The sequence below is a fragment of the Trichosurus vulpecula genome, chromosome 1 (genome assembly GCF_011100635.1).
Source record: "Trichosurus vulpecula isolate mTriVul1 chromosome 1, mTriVul1.pri, whole genome shotgun sequence".
Taxonomy (NCBI): Eukaryota; Metazoa; Chordata; class Mammalia; order Diprotodontia; family Phalangeridae; genus Trichosurus; species Trichosurus vulpecula.
The window spans coordinates 95,588,396-95,603,654 of NC_050573.1; the positions used below are offsets into that span (position 1 = coordinate 95,588,396).

Consider the following 15,259-nt stretch of genomic DNA (forward strand, 5'->3'; position numbering starts at 1 on the left):
AAGTCATTTCACTTTTATGGTCTTCAGTTTCTTATTCTGGCCTAGATGTTCTATAAATTTCCTTAGTGCTCTAACAATGCATGAGTCTACAAATCTGTAGATTGATACCAGAGATATTAGTTATATAGAAATTTCAATTCCTGTAAAGGCATGAGGAATTAGTAAAGGGGATAAATTCTGAAAATGGCAGGAGAGGAATGTTTTTCCCCTAGTAGCTCTCAATAACAATTAAGTTCTATTCTATTCTATTGTATGCTCGAATATTTCTTTTTCAACTTTTGGCCAACTCTAATTATTAGGAAATTATTCCTTTCACTGAGAAAAAATGTTGTTCCCTAGCTTTGTTTTTTTTTTCTTATCCCAATCCCTAGGTCTAACTCTGCTTCTACATGGTAGTTATCTTGTCCCTCTTAAGTCTATTCTTCTTCAGACTAAGCATTCCTAGTTCCTTCAACTGATGTTCATATGACATAATCTTCAGTTGTTAATATCCTTGGTTACTCTCCTATGGGCACCATTCAGCAAATCAAAGGTGCTTTAAATATATAATTCATAGAATTAAACAAAATATTCTACATGTGTTCTGATCAAGATAGAGTATAAACAAATGGTAATCCTGGAAACTGTTGTTCTCTTAATGCAGACTAAGATCTAATTTGCTTTTTTGGCAGTGAATCAACAGTGTTTACTTCTATTTAATTTCCAGGCCATTAAAATACTCCAATTGCTTGGTGAGGTATGCATCATTTTCCTCTAATGGCTCCTCCCTCCCCCACCATCACCCCTAATTTTCTGCCATGAGCCAGGAGCTATGGTTTATTGTCTTTTCTCTGGTATATTCATTGGTTAGTCAATTTTTAGAGTTCGGCTTCCTTTTCATTATACTTTTATAGTCACTGTATAATTACTTGTTCTGCTTCTGAGTATTTCATTCTACATAATTTTATACAAATCATCCCATATGTTCATCAATTCCTCATGTTTATAATTTCTTACTGTTGCTGTTGTTGAGTTGTATCAGTCGTGTCTTACTCTTCATGACCCCATTTAGGGTTTTCTTGGCAAAGATAGTGGTTTGCCATTTCTCTTTCCAGCTCATTTTATAGATGAGGAAACTAAGGCAAACAGGGTTAAATGACTTGCCCAGGGTAACACAGCTAGTTAATATTTGCAGCTGGATTTGAACTCGTGAAGAGGAGTCTTTTCTGATTCCAAGCTCAGCGTTCCATCTACTGTGCTACCTATCTGCCACCATAATTTATCACTACACAATGATATTCTATTACATTCATATTGCAGTCATTCAATCAATTATTTCCCAATTAATAGGTAGTCACTTTGTTTCTATATTGTTGCTACCACAAAAAAATGTGCTTTTAATATTTTGGCATATACTAGACTTTGGGGCATACGCCCAATAATATGATTGCTAGATCATGTGTTACGGACAGTTTAGCCTCTTGCTTTACACAATTCCAAACTGATACCAATAATAGTAGAACTAATTCATAGCTCTACCAGCAATGTATTAGTGTGCCTGTCTTTCCTCTGGCCATGTAATAATGACTGTTTCCATTATTTTAAATTCTCTTTTACAATTTACAAGGTATGAATGAAAACTTCTGAGTTGTTTTCATTATTTTATTATTTGCGATGTGGAGAATATCTTCAAAAGGTCATTTAGAGATGTGTTTCTTTTGAGAACTGTTCATATTCATTTACCACTTATCTAAGGGGAAATGATTCTTGGTTTTATATATTTGTATCAATTCCTTATATATCTAGGATAATGGATTTTAATTAGGTATTTGTAATACAGATTGTTTTCCCATTCTGTAATTAGTCTCTTTATTCTATCTTCATTTTATTCATTCAAAATCATTTAAAAATTTTTGTGTAATGAAATTGTTCACATTTTTTCCCTTAAAATCAGCTTTATTTCTTATTTGGTTAAGAGTTGCTTTTTTCCATTAGCTGTAGTTGTGAAAGACATTTTTTAATTTTTCCTTTTTAAAAGTAATATGGCCTTTCATATTTAGGTTGCCCAACCATTTTGCTATTACTGTAGTATATGATGGTCTAATGAAGGTCTAAACCATTACATGTCTCTTAGTGATCACTAATTCCCTATTTGAAATATAATGTTGTACAGCGGAAAGATTTTGTAGCACAGAGAAAGAACATGGTCTTTACAATCATAGGACTGGGTTCGGGTCCTGGTTCTACTGCTTATTATCTTTATTATAATGGGCAAGGCTCTTCACCTCTTGGACTCAGTGTTCTCATCCATTTTGTAGGGAGGCTAGACTAGTTTACCTCTAAGGTGAATTAAGATATGTAAATCTATAATCCCAAGCTAACCCTTTTATAGTTAATTTTCAGGGTTTTTTCCCCAGAATTAAAATTATACTGAAATGATTTTTATGTTAAAATAACATCTTCTTTATTGTGAACATTGGGGAAACATTTATTCATATATTCAATTCTCATATTCTCCACAATTTCTCAGAAGCCATTGATAGCAGCCCAACAAAAGCAGCAACTAATTATTTAAGTAATTTATGATATAATATTCAGGAGAATTGAACTTATTGAGCATAATTAGACACCATTTTATTATTTTGTCTTTTACTTTAATGAAGGAAATAACACATTTATAGGTCTTGAAGGCAGAAGATTGTGAAGTGACAGAGCTAGGTTGGGAATGCATTCCAATTCTGGTTAACAGCTTATTTGAAGTATATAATAAGTAGGAAAAAGTAAGCCAAATTAAAATAATATACAATGGGATACTCTAGGTGAATTCCAAGGACCAAATTCTTATAATCTAGCCAAAGTACTCTGTGGACTATTCCCATTACTGGCCAATGATCTTGGTAAGGTAATCAGCCAATCTAACTTTCTTCTCTTATTCACCAGTAGAAGACCAACAAATCTCACATTACAACAGATTCATGACTTTTCCAGGACATATAATCCTGCCTATTGCCAAAATCACTCTTACAGATGAAAACAAAAATACTCTTATTGAGGATTATAAAATGCATGTAGATAATTATCATAAATATTTTTACTGCTGAAAACATAGGAATATAGATAGTTGTTAATGTTTCAGTCACCATCAGTTTATATTTTTCCATAAACCTTTAGAATATTATTTTCATTTAAATACCTTGTCAATTGATCCCACAATATCTCCATAATTGTGTCAAAACCAGCATAGATCTCCTCCATGCACATTATTCTAATAATCTATGTGATTGTTTTCCAGCCTCTTTAAGCATATCTGGGACCATGATGATAGAGTCCAAGTATAATGCCTATCCTGTCCTTCATGGTGGGGGAAAAATTATCGTAAAAAGTCTCCCAGTTCCCAAAATTTTTTTTGGTGACCAGACTTCATCCTCTCCCTGCAGAGCAGCAGGATAAAATGACATTTCTCAAGAATGAATAAGTGAATAGAGGAATGAGTGACTGATGATTGAATAAGCAAATGGATGATGGATTAGTTGAATAAAACCCTAGTGAATAGATTCGAGAATATTGTTGTTGTTGTTGCTTGTCCTGTATTCCTTGAAGAAGACCACAACATTAGGAAGGTGATGCCATGACTTACAAGTAAATTGGATTTAAGTGAGGGTGGGGCTGGACAAAGACACTATCCTTACTTTCCCCTCTAGAGCGATCTGGGTCCGGTGGCAAGACATAAATCAGGACTGGAGATGGCCCCCTGATCTGAGAATGAGTGAGTGAATGAAGAAGCTAAGGACACAACAAGTGAACAGATAGGTGACCAAATGAAGGAATAAGTGAATGAAGATATGATGAATGAGTATCTGCTAATGATTGAAATAGTCTAGTTTCACTCCTTAACCCTTAGAAGAGATATGGAATCATGACTTTCAAGAAAATGTGCAATTTTACTTGAAAGAGAGAAAAATTATTCTTTAATTCACAAATGAACCAACCCAACCAGCTTGAAAGCTCATTGTCTTTTTTGCTTTCCCTAAATTTTTCCACAAGAGAGCATTCTCTTTCTGCTCAAAAGCTTCTTTTTTCTTTGTAAATTTAATTTCTTTTGGTCAGATCAATGAATTTCACTTCACACCAATTGTTTTCAATTACCTCCAGCTGACTCCTATAATAGATGGAGAGAGGGTGATAATTTGCTATTTTAGGAGTATTCATTCTTATCCAATTTTAGAAACACTGTATCCATAAAAGGAATATGAAGAATTGAAGAAAGAAAACAATAAGATCACAACGAGCCAAGTTAACATAATAGCATAACAGCTTTGCAGTGCATTGACAAGAGGATGGTAACTGATATTTTGAGACCAGCCAAATCCTTCTGGGCTAATAGATCAAGGACTTACCCAGTCTTTCAGCTAAGGCAAAAGGTCTTTCCTTGAAAATTATTTTTACCTGTTATATTTCCAATCAGAACATCTTGACTTTCTGTCCTTTTATCCCCATTTTTGCATATTTTTAAAATTATTTCTAACTCTTAAGACTTACATTGGGTGATTTGGGTGGGGGGAGTCTACGGTGGAAAGTTGAGATGTGAATTCACTAGATGAGAAAACCCTTGGCTTTAGTTAGGAAGGAGGGAGGGAGGGAGAGAGACAGAGAGATAGAGACACAGAGACAGAGAAAGAGAGACAGAGAGACAGAGACAGAGGTAGAGAGACAGAGAAAGAGAGACAGAGACAGAGAGACAGAGAGAGATAGAGATAGAGAGGGACAGGAGAGAGACAGAGAGACAGAGAGAGAGAAACACACACAGAGACACAGAGACAGAGGCAGAGAAACAGAGAAAGAGAGATAGAGACAGAGAGGGAGAGGAGAGAGAGGGTAGAGAGAGCAAGAGACAGAGACAGAGTCAGAGAGACAGAAAGAGACAGAGAAAGAAAGAGACAGAGAGAGACAGAGAGAGAGAGAGAGAGAGAGAGAGAGAGAGAGAGAGAGAAGCAATATACACCACTGTACCACTGTCCTCTGCTCTGGGCAGTCTACCTTTGAAATATAAAGTTTAGATTTAAGTGTTACATTTTGGAAAGGGCTTTCAAAACTTGGCACACTCCTGGAAGAGAGCATCCAGGAAGGTGAGTTTGAATTTGGAGAGCATGTACTTTTGAATAAAGGCTCTAGGGAGAGTTAGTCTGAAGACAGAAGACTTAAATATTGCATGATTGAAGTTCATGGTTTTCAAGGGGAAGAAATATTAGAATTGTTCCTCTTGGCCTCAAGTAGTCCCAGTAACAAAGGGTAGTTGCTGTAGTAAGGCAGATTGTATTCTATGTAAAGGGGAAAAGAAAAAAAACAGCTATGACCACAATAGCAAAAGCAACAAAGCTTCCCAACAATTGTAATTCTCCTAAAATTAAGGAAACTAAAGACATAAACATTTCCCTAAATGATAAGCCTTCATGTGAGGTCTGTATTATTATTTGTGGGAGATATATTAGAACACACCTCTATTTGAATAAGAGCTAAACTAAATGTCCTCTGAGTATTCTTTCAACTCTGATATTCTGTGATTCTGTTTCCCTTCTTACTAACCAGTAGTTTCTTTTGACTATAGTTCTTTGTGTAGGCCTTCACTATAAATTGTGAATTTAGTTCTCAATCAAAGCATATGAACACCTGTGTTTCAACAATCCGGCTAGCAGCTGCTGTGGGGGGTGTAAAACCAACAACAACCAGCTCACAGAACACTGCAAGCCCAGGTTCTTTTGATCTGCTTTACTAAGGAAAGCAATGTTAAAAGGGGTTGACAATATCAACTTAATCCAGCATACAAATATCATTCACTTCGTTCAGCAGAAAAAGCCAGTGCCCTGAACTTCAAAGCAAATACAAACAAATTACAAACATCAACAGACCAAAAACAATTCATAGTTACCAAGAGAACCATCAACATCTGAGTTCAGCCAGAAGGCCCTTACAGTGGCTGCCCAGAGTCCCACCCTCCGGGAGTGAGAGCCTTAAGCAAATAACTCTGTTCTCTCATTTTATACCGTTTCAGACATCATCAACCGTCATCTGAGCCACCAGAACTTACGCTCTTACTATTGGCTCTGGAGTTAGCACCTCCCTTCATTGGCCCCACCTTAGTTACCAATTCACACCCACATGGGCTTGCCACCTAATGGATAGGGGTTTGGGAACTGGGGTTTAGCACCTGGTAAGACTCAATCAAAGACACCCAACTTAATTGATATTACAACCTCATATACCAACCCAGAAAAATGTAGCTTTTTGCCTTTTTCCCTTCCTTCTTTCCTTCCTTCCTTCCTTCCTTCCTTCCTTCCTTCCTTCCTTCCTTCCTCTCTTCCTTCTTTCCTTCCTTCCTTTCCTTCTTCCTCTCTCCCTTTCCTTCTTTCCTTCCTACCTTTCTACCTCCCTTCCTTCCCTTCTTCCTTTGTCCTTCTTTCCCTTCCTTCCTTGTTTCCGTTCTTCCTTCCTTCCTTCTTCTTTCCTTCCTTCTTCTTTCCTTCCTTCTTTCTTCTTTCCTTCCTTCCCTCCCTCTCTTCACAGAGCCAGACCATTTTATTATAACATAGGTTAGTATTGAGTGTGTAAAAATAATAGCTAAGATCTAATATTATTTGTTTTTGTTTTATAAAGCACTTACATAGTATCTCACTGAACCTCACAACAACCCTATGAGGAATATGCAATTATTATGTTCATTTTACAGATTAGGAAACTGAGGCAGACAGACAGAGGTGAAGTGCCTTTCTGAGGATACACAACCAGTAGGCATCTGATGCTGGATTTGAATTATAGTCTTCATTACTCTAATTTCTAGTCTCTACATGGTTAATACTTAGTCTAACCTCTACATCACTAAAAGAACAAGTGGGAAAATTTTGAGGCTGAAGTATATAGTCAAACCATTATTAAGTCCTATACCATAAACTTTAGCAGACTGTCTTTACATTAAATACACACACACGTAAACAAAACAAAACAAAACAAAAATCCAATTTGTTACAGGGTCCAAAGGCTTCTTGGGAGTTAGGGCTTGGCCCCATGCTTAAAATAATGGACAGACTGTGATAGTGGGCAGGACGTGATACTAGAACCTAAGCAGCCTCTCCCTGAACTTCCAGGGAGCCCCAAAGGGAAGAGATATTTCTGTGATTATTGTGATCATTCCTTCCAAGACAACCTCCACATTCCATGTTTGGAAGAAGCATCTGAATGGAGTCCAGCATCTGAGAACCAAGAAGGTTGGGTAAGACATCTCCTGAGATGCCTCAGCCATTCTGCTGGACAAACAGAACAAAAGGCCTTGTGGGACGTTAGAGACAGACCACTGTGACTTTGACTCCAGCTATTGATTCTCACACAAAATAGCAGGAGGAGAGACTGTCTGGGGAACAGGATATCATGGAAGTGCCAGAGGCCAAGTCTGAATACTGGCTGGAGAAGCAGGCCAAGTGGCAGAGCTCTGCCTGGAGCAGCACAATGCTGTCTGCTAAAACGGTGGCCTTCCAGGACCTGACAGAGTGGCTGCCCATCCAGGACCTGCCTCCATCACAGCAGGTCTCACCTCCTGGTGGGTGGCCCCAGCAGCCCAAGGAATAGCATTGAGAAGAAGCCTCACCTCTGTCCCTGCCACAGAATCTCTTCTAGACATCTGGTGGAGGTGATGGTAGAGAAACCACCATATTTCCTAGATTGCAATAAAAGGTGCCAGCCTGGCAAGAAGACATGAAGAAAAAAAAAGACAAAAGCAAAAACAACAACACAAAACCCAACTTCATAGTATTCTTTTAGTCCTTGTCCTTATTTCTAGAAGATATAAAAGTATGCTACAAAATACTATAATCAGCAATATATTAATAGTCAGAAAAAAATTTGAAGTATAAAATTTTCAGTATTCTTAATACTTCTTAATACTGGCACTTCTCTTAATCATTCATAAAAAGAATTAGTGTGATTATGATATAGTCAACAGAAATTTGACCCTGGAGGCAAAAGGGCCCTGAGTTCAAATCCTATCTCAGTACACCCTGGTTAAATATGGGCAAGTTATGCCAATTATGCAAGTTAACCTTTCAGTCTTCCTTGCAACTCTTTAAGACCCTAAGTTGTAAAGAAGAATCCAGTCTGTAGTAGTAGAGGCCTTATATGTTTTGAATTCCCTGAACCAACAAAATCACAGGTCTATCTCCCACCCCCATACAAAAGACAAGCAGCAATCGGCTTCTTAGAAGGGTAAAAGATATTTCACTATGAGGTCAGTAAATTTTGAGGAAAGAAGTTCGGGAATTTACATAGTTGTATTTGGTCATAAAGTTGAAGTGAGAGTAAGAAAATTTTTAAAGACACAGAACATTTTTTAAGGAAATACAACTCATACTGATATGAAATTTATCCTTCCACAGTTAAATTTTTTTTTAAAAAAAGTATAAATCCACTCTTCTGGTTGACTCGATTTATAAATGTTGGAAGGAACTGATTTATAGATGACAAAAATGAAAAATCATCTTGACAGCATCGGGAAAGTTGGTAAGAAATATAATGAGAGTCTTTTGAGGCCTTCTAATGAGAGAATCAGATGTTTCCCATTGACAAGACAGAAAATTAAAGAGGGGTCTACCTGTCCAATATTAAAGATACTGCCTCATCTCACCAGTTATCTATACCAAGGGGGAGAAAGGTGGGTAGGATGGGGGAGGGAATTATCCTTTAGGCAGAGAAACCTCATTCTCAAATAGTCCTCTTTCCTGTTGCTCAGGATGTGGTTCTTGATAGAATCATTGATGATATGAGGAAAGAGATTAGTAGGCACTCTTCCATAGTTTGATCGTCTTGTCTTTTTCTAAAGCAGCTGATGCAATGATGTTTTCTTTTGGGTGACAAGCTGTTGAGATCACTGTATCTGTGTGACCATACAACTTCTGCACAACCTCTTCTGTGTCAATATTCCAAATGTAAACCATATTGTCTTCTGACCCTGACACAATTAGTCTTGGATTAGTCTCGGAAAAATTAGCAAAAATACAGTAATTTTCATTCTTATGGCCAGTATATGTCTTCAAGCACTTTCCTTTCCCAAAGTCCCACAATTTAAGTGTATTGTCCAGAGTTGCAGCAAGAATGTACCCTCCATGTGGAGTGAATTTCACAAAAGAAACTGGAGCGTTCTTATCGGAATTAATTGTTCTAATATATTCACATGCTTCTACATCCCAGATTCGGCAGAGGCCATCATAACTGCTTGACACCAGCAAAGATCCATTCCAGTTAGAATGAACAGCTGTAACTGGGTTTGAATGAGCAGTCAGACACTTGATGCACTTCCCAGTTTTCACATCCCATATCCTTACACTCTGATCAAAAGAGCCTGAATAGATGAGATTGGACTGGGGACTGAAGTTACAGCAAAAGACATAATTACTGTGTCCCTTCAGGGTTTTTCTGCATTTCCCCGTGAAGCAGTGCCATATTTTAAGAGTTTTATCATCTGAGGCAGATACAAGAAGTTGGGAATCTGATGACCAAGCAATGTCTGATATTCCCAGCTTGTGACCAATTAGTTTTTTCAGATACTTCCCATCATACGCTCCCCAAATTTTAATTTGTTTGTCAGCAGAAGAACTTGCTAACCATTCTCCATTGGGACTAAATTTCACTGCAGATACTGCTTTAGTGTGCCCTTCTATAGTGAATTTTAGCTGATAGTTGGGTATTTCAGGATCAAACAATTTCTTCTCATAGGTAGCTAGTGCTCCACTGACTATCTCGACTTTCCTCTCTTCTGTTGCCATAGTTCTGAATGTCACCTGTACTCACCCAAGACTATGGCTAAATTGTCTGCTGCTCATAAAGATGGCAGTGGCCTCTGAAGAGGAACCATGATCAAGCACTGGAGGGGACCATGGGGCCACTGCTACTCATTCTCTTCCTTGCCTTGACTTCCTCAGGCCTACTGCTTTCACTAGATATTCATTACCTATTGCTGCATTCCAGGCCCCATTGTGACAGCGTCATAAGGTATTCAGCAGGCTGTACTATGATTAGAATCTTACCAGGCAGAGAAGGCAGAGCCATGAGATCAACAGATCAACAGGTATGGTCTGCTGTTGTGAAGGGCCAGGATGCCATGGAAACTGCCCAAGAATTAGAAGCAGGGAACCTGAGTCCCCATCCTGATTCTTTCTCACCTTTGTAACCTTGGACAAGTCATTGCCCTTCTTGAGAACTTAGTTTCACCTTCTGTAACAGGAGAGGAATGAATGATCTCTAAGGTTTGTGCCAACCTCAAATTGTATGAGGCATATATAGATCCAGAGAGAATAGAGGAATCACGAATTTGTTATCCAGTTATGTGACTACGGGCAAGGAACTTTGGACTCTCTGAATGTCAGGTTTGTCATTGACAAAATGAGAACAAAAATACATGTCCTGGGTACCACAACATTGCTTTGAGGAAAGAGGTTAGTAAATGCCAAGGTAGTAAAGAAATGTTAGTTTTTATTACTGTTATTGACCTCCAAGAGCTAGCACCAGTGGGTATAGTGATAAAATCGCTGGATAAATGGGAGTCAAGAGCACTGGATTCTTCTAGCTCTGCCACTCATTGTGACTCTTAGCATTTCTCTGGCACTATATTTCCTTTGACAAATGAGGATATGGATCCATATGATTTCTAAGGTCTTTTCCACCTCTAACATTCTAGGGTTGTAACTGCCCCACAAATAAACTCTAAGGTTTTGGTATAACTCATTTTATCCCAGAATGCAAATAGGCCCCTACACTTCAAATATTTCTGGCAACAATTTTGGCAAATATTACAAGATGGCAGTGTCGTTCATTGCAACAAGTCTTCCTCTTGATAAAAGCAGGATGTGGAAAATCTTTCAGGTTGGCACATGGCTTAGAAGGGGTCGCTGACATACATGAACTGAAGGCAGAAGGAGGCAAGAGCCAGCTCCTACAGGTCACCAAGAACTCAATGTAAAATGTTCAGTGGGAGCCTTCATACCCTGGAAAGCCACTAATGACACAACGCAGGGCTTAATTTATTATTTTGTTGATTTTCTAGACATAAGAAAGTGTTAGAGAAAATGTTATTAATGTATATTAAAACTTTAAAAATGCATAATGTATATATGTGTATATATGTATTTATGTATATATACATGCATATATGTATATTTAAATGTACATATGCATATACATATGCAAACATGCATATGTATGTATAAATATATATGTACATACATTTGTATATATTAATATAAACATATACACACATATACCTCTACACACATATATCTGTATGTATAAATATATACATATACACATATAAATGTGTGTGTATGTATGCGTATAGGCATCTAGGTCCTGGGTGACACAGAAGATAGAGATGAGTCAGAAAGACTCATCTCAAATCTTGTCTCAGACACTCAGTTTCCTCATCTGTAAAATGAGATGGAAAAGGAAATGGCAGACTACTCCAGTATCTTTGCCAAGAAAACCCCAAATGGAGACATGACTGAAAAAATAACTGCACATCAATATATGTGTGTTTGTAGATAGACTGATAGATAGATAGAGATAGATAATTAGATAGATGGAGATAGATAGAGATAGATAAGTAGATAGATAGACACATAGATGGAGATAGATAAATAGAGGGAGATAGATAAGTAGATAGATAGATAGATAGATAGATAGATAGATAGACAGATAGATAAATAGATAGATAAAGGGAGGGAGGGAGATAGATAAGTAGATAGAGGGAGATAGATAAGTAAATAGATATATAAGTAGATAGATGGATGGATAGATAGATGGAGAGGATAGATAGATAGATGGATGGACGGATGGATGCATAGACAGATGTGGATATACAACTAAATGTATGTATAGATATACATGTTCATGTGGATGAGTATGTGGATGGGCCTGAGGAGGGCATGGGCAGTGGTAGGAGTAAAGAAGCATGGTTTGTAAATGATGAGTAGGAAATGACATGGACGTTTGGTTCCCATAATGATAAGGTGGAAAGCTCTTGTCTAAGATCACAAGGTTGTCCTCAAGTAAGAGTCCAGGAGGAGCAGATCAGGAAAATGAAACAAGGAGAGGCAAAGTTCCTTAAGGTCCCAGGGATACACAGCTAGTGTGTCTAGGGCTAGATTTGAAACAGGTCTTCCTGACTCCACATCGAACATTCCATCCACTGTATTATGCTTTCTCTTTGACCACCAATAAGATAACTACTCTCAGTGTGGTTAGGATCACTGTTGTCATGGAAGCAGATTTGAATTTGCATTTGGAAAGGTGGGTGAAAATCCTAGGTCTTCTATTTACTGCCAGTTAACCACTCTGGGTCTCTAAAAAGAATTGCTAAGGCAACCCCATTTCTAATGTACTTTAAATTGGCAGTATATTAGATAATATGAAATCCTCATCATCCTCATTGTAGACAATCATCTGCTCCTTGATCATTCATGTACAAACAAATAAATTTCACATATTATAAACAATAAGCATAGCATGATAGCTGCATTATGGGATTATGAGCATAAAGGGAAAAAGAAAAAATTGGGAAAAATATAAGCATCCTATGTGGGAAATCTTGCTGGCAGGCTGTTTTTATATTCGTGACAAGTGTTTCCATTTTAATATGTTTGCTTACATGGAATGCAAATTTTAATTTAATGACAGGCTGCTTAATTATCTTTCATTTGTGTAAATTGTAATGTTGCTGCTGAATAAATGAAATAAAAAACCCTTTAATTTCCGTCCCAATATTTAATTTAACTCAATGATAAAGAGCAATGGTTTCTTTGAAACAATGTTAATTAATATTCAGAAGGCTAAACTGAGTTTTGAAAGGCTCGCGTGAGTCACATATAGTTTTCGTAATTAAATAGAAGAAATACAACAACAAAAGGATTGATACACCATCAAGGTAGGAGAGATATCATCTCACTTCTCTAGATGTTTTTATTCAAAGAGGAAATGTGGAATTTGATGATGCTGTTTGCATCTACAGCAAGAAAAAAAAAAGTTTAGCCATCTGTAGTCCCATCATTAGCTTCTTACGATGTTTTTGGTTTTTTTGGAGGGGGGAAAGCAAGGCAGTTGGGGTTAAGTGACTTGTCCAAGGTCACAGAGCTAGTTTCTTATGATGTTTTAAGGCTAGTCATATAGCTCACACCTACGTAGCATTTGTTTAAAGCACTTACCTCACTGTGACCCTGGCAGTTATCTAGGACAAATATTATCCATATGACAGGTGAAAAATATGATGCTTATGAGAGGTGAAATTAATAACTTGGGGTCATAATAAATGCCAGAACCCAAGTCTTCTGACTTTGAGTCCATTGCTTAACTATTTACAAAATAGAAATAGAAAAACTGGGCCCCATTTGCTATAAGAAATTTCTGTGTTATCATGGAATTTCTACATATCAAGGGCTTGTACTGCCTCATTGTGCCCCTGGAGAAGTATAAGATCATCAGAGTGAACAGAAAAGCCACATCCTCTACATTTGGGGATCAAATAATGCAATGGAAAACAACTCAAGACTCTGAAACCAAGAACCTTTGGAATAGTGATATTCCCAACCCAGTGGCCTCAGTCATCATTCTGGAAAAAGACAACATCATCACTATATAAAGAAACCAGAAAACTGTTCCTACAGATTCTATATTCATGAAGACCTAGGAGAAAAATGTTACCTAATATTCAGCACTATCCAATGATTCAATATAATAAAATTTTATCATTTTACCAGTAAAAATGATATTAAAGAACCATCTTCTTCTTTGCCTCTGTACCCTAAGGACCGTGAGACTTTTCCATCTGGCATACAGTTGAAAACTTCCATACATGTTTATGTAGAATGTAAGATCCTTCAGAGCAGGGATTGTCTTTTCTGTCTGTAACTCCAGTGTTTAGTGTAGCGCTTTGCTCATAGTAAATGCTTAAGGAACGCTTCATCCATTCCTTCAACTAGTTTTTACAAAGGCATATTTACTTTAAAGAAATAGGAAGAACAAAAATGCATTTTCCTCAAAACCTGAGGGCATACTCTATAATTCCATCTCTAGGGGGAATAGACTCAGAACACAGTTTAGTTTTAACTGGCAATGTCATCCTCATCAACTTAATGTCTAGATTTTTGTTCAGTTAGTCCTTATAACCTGAATATCCCTCCTTGCTGCTCTGGGTACTGCAAAATCGACAATCTAGAAGGGATGCCTTCCTGACTTTTGAAAGACAAGACAATGGAGGCTTTAATCCTTCCACCTAAATCAGAAATGAACAAATGGGGAAGCCAAGGACCAAAGTCCTTTCAAAGGGACACATAGACTGAGAGGGGAAAAGGCCCCAAGACCTCTTCACTTGTGGTATTGTCTCTCACTGGCCCATAAACAAAAAAAAATAAAAGTAAAAGTCACTGCAACTCCCCTAGATCATTCAGACAAAAAGGGTTATTCTCTCATAGGCTGAAGGAAAAATATACTTTTTGAAGACAACTCCGGTTCTGGCTATGTAGCCAATTATAAAATGCTTCTTTTAACCACAAGTTTAGCACACTAGAATCAGTTATAGAAGGTATACATATACTCTATAAATTTTACTAGTTTTATAAGTCATCAGTACTCTCTTGGAAGTAGACTCCTCAGTATGTTTCTACAGAGAGAGACATCATTAATAGTAGTCTATGGAAGTGACTATCCCCTATATCATGATCTCCTCCTCTCAGTAAATTTTCAGCAAAATGCTCTTGAGTCACAGCTACCTCATCCTGGGCCATCTCCAGTCCTAATGAATATCTAACCAATGGGCCTGAATGGCTCCGGAGGAGAAAGTGAGCCTGGTGACTTTGCACAGCCCTCCTTCACTCAAGTCAAAGTCGACTGCAAGTCATGTCATCATTTCCCTGATGTCATGGTTGGTCCTCTTCAAGAATGAAGGACAAAACAACAATTCCTGGGTTATAATATATGCTCAAAGGGAGTAAACACATTTATAGTCTGTGGTCCTGTAAATAAAAGTGCAGTTCAATATAGCAAATATATAGCAACATGACTGCTGACTTTGTGAAGATTACATTCTTAAGAAACAAACACAGATAAGTGGAATAATAATAATATAATAATAATAGCTTACTTTATACATCTTTTATGGTTTGCAAAATATTTTATAAAATTTTTGTTTATCTGTGCAATAAGGGAGTAGGTGCTATAATTAACCCCATTTTAGGGATGAGGAAACTGAGGC

General features: G+C 37.3%; 1 protein-coding gene and 1 pseudogene across 1 annotated transcript; one reads left to right on the forward strand and one right to left on the reverse strand.

Annotated features, from left to right (window-relative positions):
- The window catches only part of LOC118834030, a 37,321-nt pseudogene extending 29,725 nt beyond the window's left edge, over positions 1-7,596 (forward strand).
- Positions 7,597-8,229: 633 nt separating this feature from the next.
- Positions 8,230-9,948, reverse strand: LOC118834318 (WD repeat-containing protein 5-like). The gene has a single exon (XM_036741771.1). It carries the CDS (start codon positions 9,783-9,785, stop codon positions 8,796-8,798), a length of 990 nt encoding a protein of 329 aa, XP_036597666.1. The 5' UTR covers positions 9,786-9,948; the 3' UTR covers positions 8,230-8,795.
- Between the last annotated feature and the right edge of the window lie 5,311 nt (positions 9,949-15,259).